Consider the following 21,007-nt stretch of genomic DNA (forward strand, 5'->3'; position numbering starts at 1 on the left):
TTTTGTAGTGATATTTTGTTTCCTTAAGGTGCGGCGAGCTTTGATGCTTTCTCTCCCAAACCAGTCGTTGATCTGGTTGGAGAGCACCATCTTCTACCCCTCTTCTCGTCATGTGCAAAGACAGTCCAGGAGGAGATGTACTGAAACGGGTATGTTTGCCGGGGATTGTTGGCGTGCAGGCCCCTTGTAGATCACTCCTGCTTACGACTACCCTCTCTATATCCTTAGCCCTTTAGCCATTTCCCATCCTTATACCTACGGAGTATCTGCGACTACGCTGCGCTTTCTGCTTTAGCTTTTCGAGTACGTACGCATGCTTTGAAAATTGCGATTGAATACAATTATACGACAGTACCCCTTTCGACTGGTTCGTAAGGGGAAATCCCCGACTTATACTGTATCTATAGACTGGATTTCCCAAACGGGTGATCGCCCAACCTTCCCTATCGAGCATCTCTCTCGATTCCTACTCTTTCTCTCTTTAGCTGGGTGCATTTTGGACATATTAACACTATAGCCTGTTTGACATGTCCTGTGTCATCCAATACCCAATCATCAATGTCGTCGCGTCATATCCAAACAACCCAAACATCACATACAGCGTAGAAGCAACTGATAGATGTCATTTGTAGCCAGGAACCACAGTTACAGTTTGGTTGATAGATCAATCTGCACGCAGTCTCGGCGCCTTAGTAGGCACCAGCAGCCAGCTGATACCCGTAGCGCACAGTAGAGCCAATAACATGGGCTGCAGGGCCTTGACGCCGGTGTGGGAAGAGATGATGCCCGTCAATACGGGGAAGAGCGATCCTCCAATCTGCCCCAGCACGAATACGAATGCTGGATACATAAAGTTACCACGTTGCTTGTTGGATTACCATGGAATCCACGTACCAATCCCGGAGGAACGAATGTTAGCCGGAAAGATTTTAGATGCGACCGATATTCCCTGTGTGCGATGTTAGACGGTGAATGCTATTGTAGAATGTAACAGAACTCACTGTTGCGAAGAAGGGCCCCGAGAAGAAGCCCAAAAGGCAAATAGCCATGGCCTCAACTCCAATATTTGGCACCCTATACTATGAGTCAACCTCTGAAGGTCTAGCGCAACACTGGGTGAACAAACAGCCAGAACACCAACTCCAACCCGGCACACAGAGCAGCGTAGATGAATATCATGCGACGCTCTCCTAGACGATAAGTAGGTTCGGCTAGAAGTAGTCGACCAAGAAAAGCTCCGCCATAGAACCCCGTCGGGATATAACCCATCTGGTGCACATCACCATGCCGAACGCGAACAAGGTACTCGACAATCCATCCTAACCACTGTGAGTCTCTTTTTCACTTTACCGAATATGGGTTCACTTACCACCGGCCGTGATGGCCGCTCCCAGGAAAAAGAAAAAATAGAGACTTGTCAACCAGACAGCTGGTACACGAAGTGTATCCTTGATCTCCCTTACGGCACGGGTACCGCGACTGTTCTGACCCGAAGCCCGCGGGTCGTCGCTTTGAACGGCTTCTGAGGAATGATGGATGGACATGCTATCGCGAAAGGCTATCAATACCAGGATCAGGTTGATTAATCCCAAACCAAGTGGAAAGACATAGAAGAGATTCCACTGTGACTGCCTATTAGCAGACGCCACAGCGGTAGCCACCAATGGCCCGACGAGACACCCAGCCATGTACATGGCATGGATAAAGCCGAGCCATCGGTGGGCGGCCTTGACCGCAGCGACATATGTATTGGCATGGGTGTCATTGAATGCTTGTCCTAGACTAGCTAGGAAGAAAGTTATAGCATACAATGGGAACGGCGGAAGCCAGGCACGCAGGACATGGGCCAGCACCTGAAGTGCAGCCCCCAGAGCGAGCATAGAACCTAATCCGAGATATTGGCAGGCGGTGCTATTGGTTAGGGCAGCCACCAACCAGCCCACGAGAGTTGTAACATAACTAGCATAACTATCATTAACCGTAGGTGGGTGGGTTTCTGCTTCGGGCGAACCTACACGATAATTACCAGACCGGTACTAACGTGATACGTCTCGAGCACGTAGGGAAGCAAGGAGCCTAAACTGCCGTCGTTGACACCAGCGACGAAAAAGGAGAAGCCCGATGCGATGAGCTTCAGGTAAGGGACTTTAGCCTCGGTAACGGAAGAATCATTGTGTGGTTCTTCTGCCACCATCGAGATTGGCCGTTCTCCTGGCTCGGTGAGCGAGATGGATTCACACGCAGTGGTGGATGCCATTGAGAACGATTGATATGTGATGCTACATGGACGTATATTGGGTCTCCCTCCGACTTATACTGTCAGACTTGAGTTCTTTGTTGTGCGAACCCCGATGCCCTAATAGGGGAGAGGCTGTTACTCCGTTTCTCCGCTTCGCGGGGAGGCGGGGAGTGGGGAATCTTGCCAAAACAGGCAATACTGGCAGCCGTCACGGGTCCTCCCCGGTGCTCTTAGCCGGGGTTGCTGGGGAGAACATTTCCTACGGTCGCGTTTCGGCACCATGACTTATGGCTGAGAGATATGTTGCTGTGAGTCTATATACAAATTGATTAATCGATAGAACTCAATGGGATGTAATTGTGCTGGCAGATTGGCGCTCTGGACGTATTAGCAGAGGAAGCATCACTCTACTATCGCTGCATACTGCCAAGCGGTAACGAAGCACGGCATTCATCTCAGTATATTTTCTGTGGGATCATTAGCCTGACTCCAGTTTGTTGACAGGTCGATTCCCTCTATTGCCCGCCGTACTCTCTATCCCCCACAGCTTGCTTACGTGGCCGTTGACGTTGGATGAGGCCCATGCGTCGCACTGTCTTTATGCCCCAGGTACCAATTCTCTGGGAACTCCAGCGGCAATGGATTTAGGCGCACCGATGCCAATAATGGCTCAGAGAATTATTGTAAAACAATCGTTGAGTTTTATAGCCATAACATGAACAGCTCGGTCTGAACAAGACGAGCGCACTCTACCTGGAGATCTCAAGGTTACTCTGAGACACGCCCTCCCTTCAAGCAAGCCCTATTCTTCTCGCTAAGATTACATCAAAGCTCAGCTTTGCCATCCATGTCATCCGACTCTCCAATCCTGCGATGGATAACAGCCGCAACCTCGTCACTGTTCTCCTCCAGAAACACCATATGACCATTACCATGGATGTCGACATCTGACAACTGCAAGTGTTCAGCCTGTACCCCGGCCTGTTGCAAGAACCTCACCGTGCACCAATCATACTGCGCATGGTATGATGCTTCCGCCGTCACTAAGAGCACGGGAATCTTGTTCAGGTTTACCAGTTGCCTCGCAGGGGGGTCATCCGCTTGCATGATGCAGTCCGCCAGTATTGACGAGTTGGACGACAAGATTGTGGTGGAGAAGTCTGTGCTCGGGTCCGACACTGGCGGCGAGTACGCGATGGGGATGTCTGTCAGCCCATATGCCCGGGCAGTAGTATTTCCAAACATTGCGTTGCTGAATGGAGGACCACCAGGCTCGATGGAGACAATCGAGTGTACCAGATCGGACCTTTGGTCGGCTAGTAGCCATGCCATGATTCCGCCTTGCGAATGAGCCATCAAAATAACTGGCCGGCCAATTCGATCCAGCAGGGCGGCGCCCGCGTCGCGCATGGCAGTTTGCTGCAGCACATTATCACTGACAAATGGCACAGCACCGGCGTAGTAGGAGTCAAATATGGGATCACGCATGACCCCAGCTCCAGGCCACTGGGTGTGCAGGGATGCTTGTGGCCACAGCCCATACCGTTCAGGCGCGGTGAAGTATCGCTGCAGGTGTTCGGCCGAGTACGTCTCCAGTGGACCGTTGGATATTTGCCAGGGACTGCGGCCGCGGAACGGCTGATCGAACAGGTAGCATTCGTAGCCTTTGTCAAGGAAGTACGATGCCCATCCTGGCTGGCCGTCTGGCTTGTTCAACCAGTTCTGTCCATGCTCTGTTAGTGCTATTCAACCAACTGAGTCTGGGCTGTCCTACTGTGGCTGTCTGAGCCTGGCCATGGATAAACACAATCGGATATGGCTGAGTCACTTGTACGGGCGTCAATTTCTCGACATAGATCTGATTCGTGTATACATGCTCGCCATTCTCAGTGACCGAGTAGTTTCCCCCAACGTAGAAATAAGTTCGTTGGTGGATGCTTTCGCCACTGGCGGGAGAGAACAGAGCCAGGAGGTATAGACTGAGCCGAGTGAGCATCGTGCGATACAGAAGTCCAACTGGTAGGAAGAAAGTTGGATTCATGAATGAAGATGGGAATGTGTCGGGACAAGCTTGGGATTGCCGTGGCAACCTTCCTGCATGTCATCTGCACCTGCTGCGGACGCATCGCATATGTGGCGCCATAAGGGTTGCACGTCGCTCAGAATAAAAACTCTCGACAACCAACTGTTGTCCTGTCAGTTCATGGCTTATAAGTGTCCCGAAGAAGAGGAGGCATTCTTAGTGAGCCGTGGGATACGGTGGGAGTTACTTGTCTTGGCAATACACCTACTATATGTGTACATACATACATGCAGTTCACGAATGGACAAGTATCTACGATCATGTTCTCCATACTCATGGAGGCTTGATTTCCCTGACCTAGCACTGAAAGAGACAGTAACGTGTGCGTCAGCTCAAGGATGAAATTGCAGTCATCAGAACGTGAGCTACTCGGAGTTGCATGACCGGTTGCAGATGGGCCTAAAAAACTTCCCACTTGGTGGCAGGCTATTGGTGTAACCAACGAAGAGGACCTCAGCTAGATACCCTGTGGCTGCGCTAAGCAAACCCTACTTTATATGGTGAGACCGAAGCAAGAGGTTACTATTACCACCGAGGGCCATTTTCAGCATACAGCCAAGCAAATTAGATGTTCGATACCCTAGTGATCGATCGCTTTATTGCCTAGACCCTCGATGACGGCTGGGGCCGATCGTTAGGCGTGTCGATCTGGAGGACGGAGGTCTGACAGGACCCCTACTATGACGGGCTCGTCAATATTGCTCATTTCCCTGGGGCAAGCCCGGAACCAATAGACCTTTGGCTTTGGCTCCAGTTCAGTTGGTCTTACATATGAACTACTCCATAAAGGTGGTGTTCTTTTCCTTCTTTCGTCAGTAAAGCTTGTCAGCCTTGTTTCACCCTTAGCCCCTTGGCCATAGCACTAGATCATCCTCGTGCTGCAGCCATTGGCCAGGTAAATCACTCGCTTTTGGAGGACACATCGAGCTTACTGAACCGAGCCAATGGCGGAAGAAGCCTATATTGCTGCCTAGTATATTTGCGTATTGGAATTGAGGCTAATGGGCGAAGCTTCTGGTGCGTGTTTTGTGCGAGCTGCGGAAACCCCCGATCTTCGTCACACCCGGTTTAATTACTGACCATACTTACAACTTGATGTATTTCAGGATCATATATTACCACAGATTACATACACAACATCGATGTTGTCCGCGGATCCCGACACTCCTCAGGCCTCTCAGAGACTGAGGGTTTTCTTCTTCTCTCCTATACTGTCGGAATAATTTGATGCAGGGCTGTGCCACACACTGGATAGCCGTGTGGAGGACCCGATTACACCCAGCCAGGATATCATCTTGGCACCACCTCCGTACAAACAACAACGAACCCATCGATGGCATCCCCAGCCCGCCTTTTCAGGCGCCTCCTTCGCCAAGGGCGGCGACATGACTGGAGATGGCTGATAGCATACTCGGCTCTGATTCTCCTATCGGCCTCCATTTTCTTGTATTTTCTTCTCGCATACTACCTCGCGGGGGATCCGCGTCTTGTTCCACACACCATCCAGCAAGCGCGGAACGTCCTTCTCGTCACGGCACATCCCGATGATGAGACTTTGTTCTTTAGCCCAACTATCCTTCACGGTCGCGACAACCCGGATGTCAGTCGTTCCTTGTTGGTGCTATCGACGGGTGGGTCGTTTCTCCACCAGAAATCCTCCGAGTAGTATATCTTCTAATGAGGTGCAGGCGACTATCATGGCCAAGGAGATATCCGCAAGGCAGAAATCGAACGTAGTTGTGCCGCACTCGGCATCTCATCTGCTCGCTGCGTTGTTCTAGAGCACGGTGCCTTGCAGGATAACCCAAAGAAGTGGTGGCGCCAGGATGTCATTCAGGACATAGTCTCCCATTACGTTCACATGTGGAAAGTCGATCTGGTACGTTTCCCCTACACCCTTCAAAACTAGTGGCCAAGTATTAAGGCTACAGAAGATCTTCACCTTCGATGAGGGCGGAGTCTCCGGCCATATCAACCATAAGGCCGTGAGTGCCGGTGTTCGGTAAGTGGATTGCATCCATACTATTCAAAGCACTGAGGCTAACTGGGAGCAGAAAGTACGCAGAGGACTTTCCACATGCCCCGCCAGTTTATGCCCTACAGAGTACATTCCTCCTGCGCAAGTACTCGTCGCTCATTGATCTGATCTTGACCTCTGTGCCATTCACCTGGCGCATCGGGGCAGCGGTCCTGACAGCCACGCCGGCGCCCACAGGACACGACATATACGGAAACAGAGCGCTGCTGGTAAGTCCGTGGCAGACCTACCTGACTGCGCGAACAGCATTCAGTCAACATGATAGTCAGTACTCATGGGACCGGGTGTTGTACTTGGTAGTGAGCCGTTATATGTGGTTTAATAATCTGTATCGAATAGCCTAAGCAGTGATCATGTTCTGTCAAATATTCTTTCATTAAGCAAAACTATTTGTCTCCAATATGGTATCCAAACGTAAAACCGTGAGCAAGATATCTAGCTATAAATTACAAGTATTCAAGAATCATGTGCCTTCTGCAAAAACTCTATCTCCTGTGACACTGCGTCCCTCTGGTGCCATGCCCGGCCCCGAGACACACATAGGCTCACAGCCCAGCATCCTCCTGCCAAGGCGACCAGGACCAATCCAAACGCCACCCGTTGATCCATATTCGCAAACGCCTTGATGAATTTTGCGTCTTTCTCGTGCCAGGAGGAACTGCCCAAATGCCGAAAGAGCGGGGTGTTGACCACACCGTTGAGCATATGCATTCGTGGGTTCTCGGAGGGACCAATTAGGACGCGGAGGGTAGAGGTATCGTGCTGCATGGTGTAGATGGTTCTATAACTTGTAAGCTCTAATATCTGTTCTCTTTGAGCGTCAGAGAGCGACATACGAGGCATAGTGGCATCCCGTACTGAACATAACTGTGATATAAGGCAATAACGACCATCTTCGATTGAAGGTTGGCAGGTTCCGCACCAGATCACCAACGTAGGTATTGTTCGGTGCCGCGAGCATCATGCCAATGGAGATACCAACGGGGTTGGCCGCCGGCGCGACGAACTCGAATCGACGCAGAGGTTCCAACGACCGTTTACATGCCAGATCATAATCTAACACGGCACCCCCATACTTGTGCAGGATCATGTATCGCAATGCATCCACGCGCTGGACAAGGTGCGGGTAACTTTCCCAGGTGAGGAGAAAGTGCGGATAGTAATTCTGCACGAAGCGGCTAGCGTTTTCGTCCGTCCACAGAAACGTCTCCCAGTCCGGATGTTGCTTGAGACACTCGTCGCGAGCATCCTGCCATTCTGCCCGTGGGGTCTGTGTGCCCAATCGGACGTGGTGCAGCCTTGCGGGGACTGGAACAGGCAACCCAGTGTCGGCGACGGAGTATGTGCTGTTGTAGTCGGAAAAGGTCAAATCGAATCCATCATTTTGTTCAGTGATGATAGCATCGGCTGATGAGGCTTTCCACACAAAGGGTAATCGAAGCAGTAGGTAAAGATTGCAAACAAACGGGGCGAGCAGGGAGGTTAGAATGAATAGTAGGAGGGCTGCCAGCACGAGTCGGAGGCGCGCGGGAGCCATTGCGGCTGGCTGACAGTGCCTGGAAGGCTTCGGGGCTGAGACAAGGCATGGCAAGGAAGAAAAAGGTACATAATGGATATGGAGAGGCTATTTGAGGGATGTAATTGAATAGTGAAGGAGGCAGTGATGGACAGGTTTTGAGCCGCCAAAAAGGCAGGCTCCGATCGGTAATACAGTTGTGATACGGGACACGCCAGTGGTATTTGTGTGTATCGCAGATGGGTTTCACCAGTAATCCTCCGGTCCCGTTTCTGCCTGGACAACTCGACTTTCCGAGCTTCTTTCCGAGGCCGGTGGGATGTTCCCCTGGGTTTGGACTCAAGGGTGGAGACATGATCAGCAATTGGCAAGTCGCGACTGGTACTACGGACAGTCCCGCGTCTAGAGGATTGTAGTGTTTCCCTTTTGAGGTAATGCTGTGCAAGCAAATTGGCCAGGGTACGCAGCCAATCATACCTATGCTCATCACAGAGAGACCACAGTGCAAACAGGGCAGAAAGCTTTTTCTTTGTAATAACAACAAGTGAATCAGCCCCCACCAGAGATGCACTGCCATCTGGCCTAAAAAAGGGTCCACGAATCCAAGCAATACTAAGCTTCGACCCCACCGCGGCTAGGGCTGCGTAGGGCGCAGGCCCTGATGATGGCTCGAATTCTATAAGCCATGCGAGCCATTCCAGCCCCCCATTGGCCAGGACGTGTGATTGGCCTCGTATTATGACACCTACTAGTACTTCCTTGGATTAGTAGTCACTGTAGCCAGGGTCCAGCCAGGGCAAGGTTCTGAGCTTAGGGTTAGTGATTTTTAGGGGCCATTGCTAGGCAGCCGCATTACAAGTGACGGGACCCGCGGGAAGTTATACACCGGCCTGGCGTTGCAGTCAAGACTAGCCACGACGCAGAAAAAGTCGAAGACCAAGGCATATCCATGTCTGCCTAGCCACCCCCCAATGAAAGATTATCATGGCCTTTGCTAACCCCCGCTGATGCCGGATAAATCGACTCCCCACCCGCCTTCCCTGGAGTATTATATTCATCATAACGATGGTCTGGCGCTACATGTTACGACGTCCCGTGCTGGGCGCACTTTGCTTCCTAGTGCTTTTCACCTGGTTACTTCAACAGCCTGATACCTCGATTAAACAGATTTCTCTTCTTCAACACCGTTACCCATTGCTGTTTGAACGCGTTCATACGAACACTCGCAGTGGTGGAGGTAAGCAACATATGACTGCTGAGTAAGACTTTGAACTCGTCGGCTAAGACAGGTCGTCTCCAGCGTGGTACATCCCACCCACCTGGACAAATGGGACGAGACAGCATCCCGAGAACATCGTCGACGCCGCCGAGCGAGTGTTGCGCTTGGCCCAGACGACTGAACGACAGATCCCGCACTCCTCAATCCCCTTGATCGTCCACCAAACCTGGAAGAGCACGCGCGTTGACACCTGGCCACACGTGTTACAGCAGAGCACGGAGAAATGGTTGCGCACGGTAGACGAGCAGATGGCTTATTTTCTGTGGGACGATGACGGAATACGACAGTTCATTCGGCGGTTCGAGCCAGAACGGGAGAAACAGTTCTATGCTTTACCCAGCCACGTGGAACGGTCGGATGTCTTCCGGATTCTCGTGTCCAAGTGGATCGGAGGGGTTGTGAGTAGAATGCCCCTGTCTTCTTATCATTACACGTGTAGGTAACTGACAAACGCGTAGTACGCAGATATCGACACTGAGCCTCTACAATCGCCGACATATTGGATCGCCGAGACTGATATTTTGCCTTGGGAAGATCACGAGACTGGGCGTGCGTATAATTCTACAGGTTCTGTCCATGCAATCGTTGGGTTAGAAGCAGACTGTCCGCCGAACAGTGATACCTACTGGCGCATGGGATACCTGCTGCCCGTGCAGTTGACCCAGTGGGCCTTTGGATGGGCGCCAGGTCATCCGATCTTGCAGATCTTTCTCGACCGTCTTTTCATGGAACCTGCGCTTCAGCCGTATTCGAACGATCTGGACGCACTAGATCCCCTCACCCTCACTGGACCTGTCGCATTTACTCATGCGGTGCAGAGCTGGCTCGAAGCTACGGTCGGTCTCCGATGGAACGCGTTGTCAGGCTTGCAGGATGGAGGGGAAAGTAAATTAGTGGAGGATGTCTTGGTTTTGCCCATCACTGGATTCAGGTATAGCCCGTCTACTTCACATGCATCTCTTGCCATGCGCTAATTCTAAACAGTCCCGGTCGAGGGAAGTATGGAAACATGGGTTCCAAGCCCATCTCGGACCCCTCTGCGCGCTTGTACCATCACGCGCAAGGATCTTGGAGAGAGTTCAACTTGCGAGTTGAGTATGGCAAGCTCTGTCGAACGGTGTTTGGCAAGTGTCGAACGTGGTCCAAAGTGCCCCAGGGTCTGTTACTCTGAGGAGCATCCGCTGAAGAAGACAACAATACTCATAGGGTGGCCTAGTCTCTGCAAGTCTATAGTATGCCCCGGGACGTTTCATGAGCAAATAACTAGATTGATGGCACTGGAAAATCCTCCCAGCCATCCTGGCCAGGCTGCCGGTTCTCCACAATCACTGAAAGCCCCCGATATCCTCCAAATCCATCTGCGCAGAATCCGTCATTCCCCGCGACACGGTCCACTTCACGGAATGCGCCCCCGCGTGCATCGGTCGCATCGGGCACCCAGACCGTATCCCTGACCAGCTGGCCGGGAATTTCGTTCCGACGGGGATTGTATCGAGGCAAACCGGCTAGATGGTTGACAATATTGTGGACAAGTGGGTATAATTTCTCAAATCGCCGTGTGACCCACAGCCAGGAGTGGCTGCGCTCGTCGTATGCTACCCGCACAAACGGGTTCATGTAAACGCCCGTGTCTGCGGTCTCTGTATGGTCCAATGGTGGATCTTGAATATCGGCGTGAATAATACAGCATTCTGATCCATCATAGAATAGATCTTGATCGGTGCGAAAACGAACCGGGTTGTCGCGTCGTTGAAAGTATTTTGCATCGAAAGCCACCATTCCACCCCAGCAGCTGCGCACCCGAACAGCATCTTTGCCTTCCAGCACGTCTTTACGACTTAAGCTCGACCCCGCTGAGGTAAACCAGGGGAAGAACTGGAGGCCAATCCCATAGCCTTCCAGGTCTCTTGTGGCATATGTATCATAGAACTTGAACGCATTGATAAAATCGACTGCGCATGCGGCCCGGTATTGGGCTACCCCGTTCTCATCGATATTAGTAGAGAATAGAAGATGAAGCACGTCAATTGGTTCAAATATCACGTCGTTCAGATATAGTATCTTGTCATATATGATCTCTGGATGCTCATCTAGTGGCCGTAGGGCACGATTCCGTATCTCAGCGAGGTAGTCTGTTCGCTTCACCCGCTCCCCTCCCCCGGGGATTGTTACTGTCGGGAATGCAGTCAAGTCCAGGTCCAGTTCAATTTGTATAGAACTGTTGCACGGCAGTCGGTCCTCCAAATCTCGAAGGGCATTCTGACCTCTAATGCCACTGCCATTCTCGTAGAGGCTGAGGAAGACGTTTTCTTCACCTAGCAGATTGATTAGGTGCAACAGATCATGTCCCCATCTCCCATTGGCTAGCTTACCATCCGGGTCATAGAGGATGGCTGCAATGAAAACTGTCTCATTATGCGAATTCCCTCGCCCTGGAATGCCGGTTCGAGAGGCCTGTTGGTGGAGGAACTGGTAGTGCGGCGGTAGATACGTATACGAGGGCCACAGCATGCCCGTCAAAGCGACCAACAAGATCAAGAAGGCTATCATCAGCCGGACAAGACCACCGAGCCGACGAGAAATTATCCGGCGATTCCCACAGTAAAGAGATCGCCTGGGGTAGAAAAGAATGGCCCCCAATGATGGTTGCCTAAAGAATGGAAGGCGTCTGCCGGTTGCTCTTCTGGGTGTGATCAAGTCTTCCTCCTCGAGGTCCGAAACGGAGAGCAGAGCAATCGAATCAACTGAGAAGCGGGGACTCATTCTAGGGTACTCCGGGGGGCTAAGAGGTATTCGAACCATAATCGCCCATGAAATAGATTCTTTATATACCGACTCTTCCAAAATACATATCAAGTGCTATTGTGTTGGTGTCTGTGGGGCAGTTTAAGGAGTGAGTGGGCGATTGTTTAGTCTATATATTTTTGTGACAGTACCAGCCCATGCGGTGGCTTGGTACCTAGTCTGTATTAGTTACGTTACATTACAAACAATATTGGTCAGCGTATCGGTGAAAGTATGTCTTAGTAATATCAGAAATAACATTACTAATTAACGGCGGGTATTGTTCCTTATGACCGTAATTTGGGTACTATGTACAAAGGACCACTTACCCAGTGCGTTGTATTAGATGAGATCCACGATGAGGTCGCAATGATACCGATGTGACATAGAGATTAATTGAATTAGAATGTCGCTTCTGCTACAGTGTTCGCTAAGAAACCGTGCAAGCTCATGAACTGGCTGGAAGTCTAGTTGGATTATGATAACGAATGTTCACTTCTTATTAGTCGTTCAAAAACGGCCACTTTCAACCACAACCCTTTAAACACCAGAATCGTGCTGCACGACATCTTGAGCCGCGACGTAGCTCTTCCAGCTGGCGCAGGTATCATTCAGTGTCTCGTAGTCGTACATAATCTCCGGGGCTCGCTCCAGTAGCTGCACCGCAAAGCCCTCAGAAGTGTGCCAAGCGATATGGCAGTGCATGAGCCAAGCCTGCACATCTGAGTTAGCCAAGAGACTGGTTCAAGGGGAAGAATGTGAGAACTTACACCTGGATTGTTGGTCTTGATCGCAATGACCAAGTAGCCACTGGCGGGCATCATCGCCACATCACGCCGGGGGGCATTGACCAATGTCAGGGCGTCGGTCTTTGTCGCATCGAAATCGCCGTAGCCCGCAGCCAGAACCCAGAAGTCATGGCCGTGCAGGTGCATGGGATGGTCCTGGGCGAAGGGAGAGTGGACGACCAGGTACACCCACTGGTCCTGGTAGGGGAGATGGATGATGCGCTCCTTGGCTGCCCAGGTGTAGTTGTGGTTGGCCACATGCATCAGAGTAGGATAATCCCACTCGGTGTGGAAGGAGGTCTTGTTCATGGTCCACAGCAAGGCGTTCGAGGCGACCTCGATTGAGACCTCTTCACTTGTACTGTAGGCAAAATTGTCCGAGGCATTGATGGCTACGTAAGGGATGAGGTCAGAGGAGGACTCATCGGCACAGGAATCTATATAAGTCCAGGCCGAGGTCGTGGGGTCTGCCGTGGAAGATTTGTCATAACGGATGATGCCCTTGATATTGTTCAAGGCATCCGTCTCGGAGCAGGCCTCCTGGGGGATTGCGCGCAGCCAAAAGTTCCCGCTGTTCAGTTGTTTAGCCGTAAGAATGACATCGTAGCGCTGGCCCATGCCAATGCTCAGTTGTGTGGTGTTGTAGGGGTGAATAGGGACAAAATCCGCCGCAATCACTTCCATGGTGTGGTTATCAATCATGAAGCGGAAATGGTTATCAGCTGCCGCGTTGACGAGGCGAATGCGGTATCTGGTACCCGCATCAAAGGTTGTCTCGAAACGCGAACCGTTGTTGCCATAAGTGTTTGTCCCATTGATTAGGCCGTTGGGAGGAGTGGGCGGTCCACTTGTAGCGGATTCTAGGACCAATTTATCGGCAGTTTTCTGACAAAATTAGGCCTGCCCTGCGTCTGCCTTATGCTGAAGTTGGAAGAAGGAGGGGGTAAAGCGTACATGATACCAATCGTTCAAGAAGATGTGGCCTAGGTCCACATCGTAGTTGGCCGTGGCAGGGCCGTTGATCAGAATTCCACCAAACACACCATCCCACGCCTGAACGTAGAAGTGGGAGTGATACCAGCCCGTTCCATATTCCACAGCACGCCATTTGTAGGTGTATGACTGTCCCGGAGCGATGGGACACTGCGTGATACTTGGGACACCGTCCATTTGGTCCGTCCAGTTCTGTCGAATTCCGTGGAAGTGCAGACCCGATCCATTAGACTGCAGAGAGTTGGTGACATGGACGACTGGATAACTCAGGAGTCAGTTACTAAATACAAAGTAACAGGACAAGCAAATACTACTTACTGACTGTATCTCCCCAGTCTGCGATGATCGTGGGGCCGGGGAAGGAGCCATTGATCAATTGAACAGGAAGCTCAACGCCATCTGGAGCGGCGGTGGTATTTTCAACATTGAACCAGTACTCGCGCGTGACCCCGGTATCAGGGACCTCCTCATAGTAGTTGGTTGAGATGTTATACCCGTCTCGCCAGCAGGCCCGGTTGGTCGGACTGTTGACGCATCCTTTAGGAGTTGAGGTGGACGGAATGGAAGCCCCGAGGACCTGTGGTATAGCAAGGGCCGACAGAAGAAAAGAGGCAGGAAACCACATTATACTAACATTAACGCGAACGTAGCGCGTGAAGAGATAGAAGCGAGCGACTCAATGAATCAGTAAAGAAGGGATGGATAGAATGAAAAGGCACAGCGAACGTATAGGAAGAGAATTAAAGCATCAAAGAATGACAAGTGCACAATAATGAGAACTGAATGATACTCTGCAGCAGTGGCATATCTGCTTCCAAACGGTCACGTTTTATATGCTTCTCTGAGATGGTTGAGAATTGCCGGACAACCTCCAGGTACCTCTGCTCGGCCACGGTCCGTCTCTGTGGTAGAGTACCGGCTATGGTCTTTGGTACCAGGGCCACCTATCTGCGCCCCCACCGACGATCCATGCAAGCTAAAGACACCATGGGGATAGTAAGAGTCTATCTTTGGTCATCAAGCTCCTACGCTTGAGTATTGGTGCGATCGGGGGTGCCATTAAGAAGGGTCCACCAGCGACACGCATGCCAGAAGCCCTGCTTGCGTTGCTCGTTGACCAACATTCAGGAAATTTCTAAATCTTCCTGTCAGCATCAAAAAATCGAGTTATTATTGGATATAGCTATGGAATATGTGGAATCGGACAGAGCATAACGGAAATATAAATAAGCGGCCACATTGACGATGTTGGATTTATGCCTACCAACCCGTAGGACAGAAATGTTAGATACTAGTATCTCAAGGGTCAGCGGGTGCGCTCGAGGTATTTAATCCTGCAGTACGTAAGAAGCCCCGGGAAGTTTAGCAACGGGAAGCACCCGAGGATCTCTCAGCTCCCACGAATATGGGGGCTATCATGGTGGCACAGGGTTGAGTAAGACGTTCAAGTTTCAGATACACTGAGAGCCCTGAGAGCCCTGAGAGCCCTGTACCGTGACGATCGAGAGTCGACCAAGCTCTGCTGTGTAGGTGCCGGGACAATCTCCAGCTAGTGTGCAGAGACTAGTGCCCCATGGGGCAAGGATGAACAGACCAGATGGGTCAAGATCGCAGACTACAGTGAACTATCCACAAAATCGCTGGTATCAGCCACAGGCTCGCGTGGTTCCGCAACGTCATCACACAACCGTCTCCACTGGCGTTGTGTTTGGTTCCACCCAAAACATCTATTTTTTCTGCTCTTGGCACCAAGCTTTCCGTCCCCATTGCACTGGCAGTTCTACCGTCTTGCACCGGCTCTGCCGTGTCTGCCAACACAATGGCATTCCCATTCAGCCCTATTCTGGGGCCAGGCATGCGCGTCACCCACGCATCGATCAAGGTTTCGCTCGTGTTAGCATGGCCTGAGGACCACGTATACAGTCGAAGGATTTTGTCGGTTTCCCGCGGACTCACACTCGGGAATTCCGTTTGAGTACCAGAACCCAGAGGATGCGAGGAATTATCAAGCTTGGCATTCAAGGGCTAGGGGTCCACTACAAGGACTGAGCCTATAATTGGGGAGGTTTCCCCTTGATAGGATTGTATGATAACGACGTTTTTGTTTCCTGGCCGAAAAACGCAAAGCACATTCGTTACATTCATATTCGTTTCTTCATCGTTTTATTTACCTCCCTTCCCAACACCGAGTCTACCACCAGCCCATGATGCAGTGGACGAGCTTTCTTAGCCCTCTGATCGCCTTGCACGCTGGCCTTGGCGCTGCTTGGGGCACCCATGTCAAGCGGGGATCGGAGACCAATGCCACTTTGTTGGCCTACGGACAGAACTCTTCCGCTTATCCCATCGCTTACGGGCTCAGTGATGGTATGGCTTCCGGAGTCATGTACCATCTAGCCGCTGCTGACCGACAATCTAGGCCTCCTGTACATCGCCCAAAATCCGGAGAACACTGCAGCAGACCTGACGCCCATGTATTGGGACCTGCCCTCCATCACGGACGACTGCTGGATCGTGAACGGCACGTTCATGAACGGGACTCGTGCGGGTTCCCTGTACATCCGACCGGAAAGCGACAACTGTCTCGGCGTGCTACCTTTTGCCCAGGCTAAAGGGGTGAATGGCGTTGTCACGGGCTTTGGCCTCTTTGCATCGCAGCTGGTATACAACAATAATACCCAGCTGGAAGCACAATTCTGGGCGGCAAAGACGGACACTGAAGATGTCTACAAGCTGGTGTGGGTGGAGGACTCTGCCCAACTTGCGAGCGAAAGCTTTCCTGTGGTGGTGAAGGCATCCGAGGACTCGACTTGAGGTAAATAAGCAACCAATGGTGGTGTGGCTCGGATTGTAAGGGGTGGTGCTCCGGGCATCATGTTGTTCATGGTCATTGCGTGGTGGCACATATGTCATTCGTTGAAATTCTATTACTACCCTTAACTATCATTAATCCTATATTTAACAGACACTCGTTTATAATAAAGATCCGAGCAAATTGAATGCTGAGAGTTGCAGCGCTTGACAAACAGAGCGGGAAACCAAAACGTGCTTGAGCCACAATAATCCTAGTTCCAGGAAGAAAAAATACCTTACCCATAAAACGCCGGAACTAGGCTTTCACCATACTGATTCCGTCACTCAATCAGTAGAGACACACATGTAGATCGGACTTTGGGTGAGGCTCAGAGACCCTTGGCCCGGTTTTGGTAGTGTTTCAGGTAGACACGATAGACGGGAGGAGAGCAAGTCTTGTCTCTCTACCCTTTCTTATCATTGCCCCACCGTGTTAGTCACTAGTCCTTGTTGATGCTATTTAAGCATAGCTGGCGTACTTGCATACACCCCTATCTGTTGTGACTACGACATTCATCCCCACTGTCTGTGCCGTGCATACTCTGCCACACCCCTGGTCTAGCGATAGGAGACGGATTGCGCCAAGCTAGAGCGGACGACAATGGAGTGATCTGGAATGGGATATTCCGATGTTGAGCGCAGAGATGGCGTATGTTGTGCCGTCATGTCATCCATCCCAAGGTTGGCCAGCCCAACCTCGTCTTCAGGCACCCCGCAAGTAGAGGTTAACGTCCTTACGCGCCTTGGCTGGCCGAGTCGTATGCTAGCCTGCAAGTGGGCCCGGTCTCCATGATGGCGTGAAGGCTTCCGTGGAGACACTGAGAAGGGGAATTGATTGCCTTTGCTTCCTTGACTGCACAATATCCGAATGCGGGTGAGATGGGGGAGACAGGCGCAAACAATAGCTACGGATGGCTCAATACTGGAACAGATGAACAGCGGTCCCATCATCCAAGTAATATCATGAGCGTGGGTAAATCGATATAGAACATATATGCGCACGGCACTGGCTACGCAAACGCTGCAAGGTACGTTAGGGATGTTCCTAACTGGGAGTATGGCACACTCACAAGCTACCCAACGCAAGAATTAGGTAAACAGCAATCTTCTTCCGGCGGTTCATTTGGAGCTTTGCGATTTATGGAAAGGCAATAATAAGAATTATGAAGTCGTTGACCATATTGATGATTCCGGTGGCGAGAAAGAATGTGTCAGTGTCAATGCACGTTCCCGACGCACCTTGGAACTGATTCCAGAAGTAGGACAGCGGTTGGCAGCAGTTTCCCATGGCCACCCAGACAATAACAGGGTACGAGAGCGCGAGCACAAATCCAATCAAAACGGAGATTCGGAGGGAGAGGGGCTGGTGAACAACCACAAAAATTCGGCGGTAGAAGAAGAGGATCGAGAGTTTATATGCTGAACATCCGGCAGCATACATAAAGGTGTATGTGAGCAGAATCTGCCTGGTGAGCTACCACATATTATACCGAAGGTATCGCACAATCTTACTTTGAAAATAGTCGACACATCGGCCAGAGATTCTGCCCATACATGCTTTCCAGCATCAAATGCGCCGCCTGGATTTTTGACGCGTGCTTAGAAGCCGACGTATCTGGGGGAATAGGAAGTATCTCGCGCTGTACCTGCTAGACTTAGACCTGCTGTGGCTGCGACAAAAGCCTGGTAAGTAGCGACGTCGATGTTAGCACTTGAAGCCCCATTGCTGATCAACTCATCTTGTTCACCTACCAGGGACGCCAGAATCAACCAGTCGTCCAGTCGAAAAGGATTCCGCACGGCCAGTCTCGCGATGAACCGGAGACCCACTGCAATTATGCTGAGAAGCAGCAGAACAATCACGGCTGCATTGTCTCGACGTACTTGACTTTCAGCTAGATCGATGTGGGCAGGAGGTTGACCGAAGATGGCCACTATAGTTGGATCCAAGTCCCTTATGTGCAAATAACAAGATGAGCTACGGCAATACGTTGCCCTTTATCAGCTTCTATGTTGCGGCTAAGTTGATGTTGGGTGCACCGAGGAAATATTAAAGGGGTTATCATTTTGCCGTGGACTATATCAGACGGCCATCGGTCGGGTCGGTCGGGAGACGCTATTTGCTCATTTTTCCTAGCACTCAAGAAGCTAGCACGGGATTCCTTTCAACTTAACAATATAGTCAATGGTTGGCACATCGGGGTGAACGACGGTGTCGCTTTTAGCATGTTAGCCTTGCGTTAGTGCTGACAGCTTACAGGGATCGTTTCGACGATCACAATTCTTCCGCTGCTCCCCGTCGGATAAAACGGCTGTTAAGCAAAAAATCCAAGTTTTCACCAGTGATAGATAACCCAAGCCAGCCTCACTCTCGACTGGATATCGCTTTCTCCTTTCAGTTGACGCATTGGGAAGCCTGGCCTGATGTCGTCGCAACAGGATGCATTTTAGTGCTGTCGCTGCTTCTCCAATCCATGAACCGTCTGCGGGGTTCTGCTCAGGAGAAAGGTATTAATTTGAGGATGATGTGCCTGTACCTGGCTTGCATGTCGGGATTCTGACCCTCTTTTCCATACGACATACTTTTGGAGGCATCATTTCATGCTTTGCAATGGGTTCAATAGCTGAAGCGAGCGACATCCCGAGCCTCACGGCGTTAGAACGCATCGGTCCCAAGGGCTATGTGCGGTACATATTTCCCTTTCCACTTGGGGATGACTATGATCTCGAGCAGGTGGTCGAGATTCTCCGGGTGAGCTATGCGGCCACCACTCGCCGGCTACCGGTTATGGCGTGCGAGGCGGTGCCTGACCATCGCACAACACAACGAGGTGTCCTTCGCCTCCAACGCCTCCTCGAGGGATACATCGAGCCGATAGTGACCCGAGATCTGCGTGCACCCGGCAAATTTCCGACCACATACGCAAAGCTTCAGGCCAGGGCGTTCCCGGTGGCTTTCTTCGATGCCGACGTGCTATGCCGCCGCTCTGTATGGCCCACTCCGGGAGAGCGATTGCCAGTATCTCTCTTGCAGGTCAACTTCATCGCCGGTGGCCTACTATTGAATTGGTGCGTGCTGCATGTGGTTGGTGACGGCACGACATACCAGGTGTGGATGAAGGTTTGGGCTGAGGAGTGTCGCCGCGCTCAGGGCATGGCCATTCCTGAACCCATCGAGCTCCCGGAAGCGACTATCAAAGATCGCGAACGCGCAATGCGTGCATCTGGCCGTAATCCCGGCTCACTGGGCAGTCGTCCGCAGTACACGTTGCTTCCATCTGCGCCGGCCGGAGCACCCCCCAAGATGCTGGCCCAGAACCATCGCACTCAAGTCTTCTATTTCTCCCCTGCAGCGCTGACGGCACTGAAGGAGGCAGCGTCTCCCGCCCATGCGACCATGACCTCCAACCAAACTTGGATTTCCACCAATGATGCTCTATCGGCGCTGCTCTGGAGAACGTTGACGGCTGTGCAGTGGCCCCTGGATACTCTCCAGGGTGATCCCGTATCCGTTTTCAATCTTGCGATCGACGGGCGCCTACGGACCGATCCGCCTGTGCACCCGGAGACTCTGGGATGCTTTCTGGAGTATCTCGGGGTCTCCCTCCCGATTCGAACCATTCTGGGCTCCGCTAGCCTTGCAGATCTAGCCATCCTGATCCGTAAAGAAGTACTCCGCGCCGACCGGCAGTTCACGGATGACCTGGTCGCACTCGTAGAGCAGTTGGAGGATGTGGAGTGTCTGATGCCCACGGCATTCCTGGATGTCCCTGGGTTCAACTGCGTACAGACCTCCTGGATCAACTTCCAGTTATATGGACTGGAATGGGGTCCCCTGATGGGCAACCATATCGGCGCGGTGCGAGCCCCTCACATTGGTGTCATCAACGGTCTGCAACTCGTGTTGCCGGCGCCACCAGAGGGGGGAATGGAGGTGTTGGTAGGAGTGGAAGAGAGCTGCTTGGAACGCCTGCTGCAGGACCCCCTGTGGATGAAGTATGCCGTGGCACGATAAGTGAGAGATGGAATAAGGGGATTAGGTGCCACAAGCAGCCATCCGTAGTCGCTTCGAGGCATAGTGTATAATAACTGTTCTAATGAATGCGTGTTACTCAGCATAGGAGCAGTGTCCCAAAATATGCATCCCTGTTGCCTACCTTCCTTCAGCCAATACTGGCTTTTGCATTTGCCTAAGCCACTGCTTTATTATCACTGGAACACTGACCGCAAAACCGCCGCGGATCATTCACTCACATTCCAGCAAGTGACGTTAAATTCCACTAGCAGCAACATCCACATTCCGTTTACGGGAGTTTCACAGGCGCCACAGCAATAAATGAGAATTACTTTATACACCAGGTCCCCTCCGCCCTTGCAGAGACAGCAATCGCCAGACATTTAAGCTGTCCCTTCGACTCCCCACTGACTTTGCAG

General features: G+C 51.5%; 10 protein-coding genes across 10 annotated transcripts; 4 read left to right on the top strand and 6 right to left on the bottom strand.

Moving 5' to 3' along the window:
- Positions 1-590: 590 nt before the first annotated feature.
- BO87DRAFT_214667 (putative MFS transporter) lies at positions 591-2,660 on the bottom strand. The gene is made up of 6 exons (XM_025618647.1): positions 2,016-2,660; positions 1,370-1,959; positions 1,127-1,319; positions 1,002-1,074; positions 895-949; positions 591-840 (listed from the first exon to the last, which is right to left on the bottom strand). Exons 1-6 carry the CDS (start codon positions 2,255-2,257, stop codon positions 665-667), a joined length of 1,329 nt encoding a protein of 442 aa, XP_025474006.1. The 5' UTR covers positions 2,258-2,660; the 3' UTR covers positions 591-664.
- Positions 2,661-3,064: 404 nt separating this feature from the next.
- Positions 3,065-4,235, bottom strand: BO87DRAFT_431387 (alpha/beta hydrolase; the record flags this gene model as incomplete). Its single annotated transcript, XM_025627587.1, has 2 exons — positions 3,065-3,961; positions 4,014-4,235. The coding sequence occupies 2 exons, from the start codon at positions 4,233-4,235 to the stop codon at positions 3,065-3,067; spliced, it is 1,119 nt and encodes a 372-aa protein (XP_025474007.1).
- Positions 4,236-5,655: 1,420 nt separating this feature from the next.
- BO87DRAFT_451226 (PIG-L family deacetylase) lies at positions 5,656-7,083 on the top strand (the record flags this gene model as incomplete). The annotated part of the gene is made up of 4 exons (XM_025628451.1): positions 5,656-5,953; positions 6,011-6,201; positions 6,257-6,324; positions 6,377-7,083. 4 exons carry the CDS (start codon positions 5,656-5,658, stop codon positions 6,702-6,704), a joined length of 885 nt encoding a protein of 294 aa, XP_025474008.1. The 3' UTR covers positions 6,705-7,083.
- BO87DRAFT_411202 (glycosyltransferase family 32 protein) lies at positions 6,713-8,048 on the bottom strand. The gene is made up of 2 exons (XM_025626417.1): positions 7,197-8,048; positions 6,713-7,141 (listed from the first exon to the last, which is right to left on the bottom strand). The coding sequence occupies exons 1-2, from the start codon at positions 7,895-7,897 to the stop codon at positions 6,817-6,819; spliced, it is 1,026 nt and encodes a 341-aa protein (XP_025474009.1). The 5' UTR covers positions 7,898-8,048; the 3' UTR covers positions 6,713-6,816.
- An 893-nt stretch (positions 8,049-8,941) lies between these two features.
- Positions 8,942-10,655, top strand: och3 (glycosyltransferase family 32 protein; the record flags this gene model as incomplete). Its single annotated transcript, XM_025628452.1, has 4 exons — positions 8,942-9,113; positions 9,177-9,553; positions 9,614-10,086; positions 10,140-10,655. The coding sequence occupies 4 exons, from the start codon at positions 8,942-8,944 to the stop codon at positions 10,324-10,326; spliced, it is 1,209 nt and encodes a 402-aa protein (XP_025474010.1). The 3' UTR covers positions 10,327-10,655.
- On the bottom strand, positions 10,419-11,957 carry BO87DRAFT_321944 (glycosyltransferase family 69 protein; the record flags this gene model as incomplete). The annotated part of the gene is made up of 1 exon (XM_025619953.1): positions 10,419-11,957. One exon carries the CDS (start codon positions 11,955-11,957, stop codon positions 10,419-10,421), a length of 1,539 nt encoding a protein of 512 aa, XP_025474011.1.
- Positions 11,958-12,479: 522 nt separating this feature from the next.
- On the bottom strand, positions 12,480-14,345 carry BO87DRAFT_402151 (multicopper oxidase; the record flags this gene model as incomplete). Its single annotated transcript, XM_025625659.1, has 4 exons — positions 12,480-12,653; positions 12,710-13,612; positions 13,682-13,977; positions 14,039-14,345. 4 exons carry the CDS (start codon positions 14,343-14,345, stop codon positions 12,480-12,482), a joined length of 1,680 nt encoding a protein of 559 aa, XP_025474012.1.
- A 1,206-nt stretch (positions 14,346-15,551) lies between these two features.
- BO87DRAFT_370858 (uncharacterized protein) lies at positions 15,552-16,733 on the top strand. Its single transcript, XM_025622042.1, has 2 exons — positions 15,552-16,087; positions 16,140-16,733. The coding sequence occupies exons 1-2, from the start codon at positions 15,925-15,927 to the stop codon at positions 16,532-16,534; spliced, it is 558 nt and encodes a 185-aa protein (XP_025474013.1). The 5' UTR covers positions 15,552-15,924; the 3' UTR covers positions 16,535-16,733.
- A 398-nt stretch (positions 16,734-17,131) lies between these two features.
- BO87DRAFT_402153 (uncharacterized protein) lies at positions 17,132-18,639 on the bottom strand (the record flags this gene model as incomplete). The annotated part of the gene is made up of 7 exons (XM_025625660.1): positions 17,132-17,594; positions 17,644-17,702; positions 17,751-18,035; positions 18,086-18,153; positions 18,220-18,256; positions 18,326-18,507; positions 18,564-18,639. 7 exons carry the CDS (start codon positions 18,637-18,639, stop codon positions 17,132-17,134), a joined length of 1,170 nt encoding a protein of 389 aa, XP_025474014.1.
- Positions 18,640-18,911: 272 nt separating this feature from the next.
- Positions 18,912-20,606, top strand: BO87DRAFT_381280 (uncharacterized protein). Its single transcript, XM_025624495.1, has one exon. The coding sequence runs from the start codon at positions 19,185-19,187 to the stop codon at positions 20,586-20,588; it is 1,404 nt and encodes a 467-aa protein (XP_025474015.1). The 5' UTR covers positions 18,912-19,184; the 3' UTR covers positions 20,589-20,606.
- The last annotated feature ends 401 nt before the right edge of the window (positions 20,607-21,007 follow it).

This window comes from Aspergillus neoniger (genome assembly GCF_003184625.1).
Source record: "Aspergillus neoniger CBS 115656 unplaced genomic scaffold BO87scaffold_65, whole genome shotgun sequence".
NCBI lineage: Eukaryota > Fungi > Ascomycota > Eurotiomycetes > Eurotiales > Aspergillaceae > Aspergillus > Aspergillus neoniger.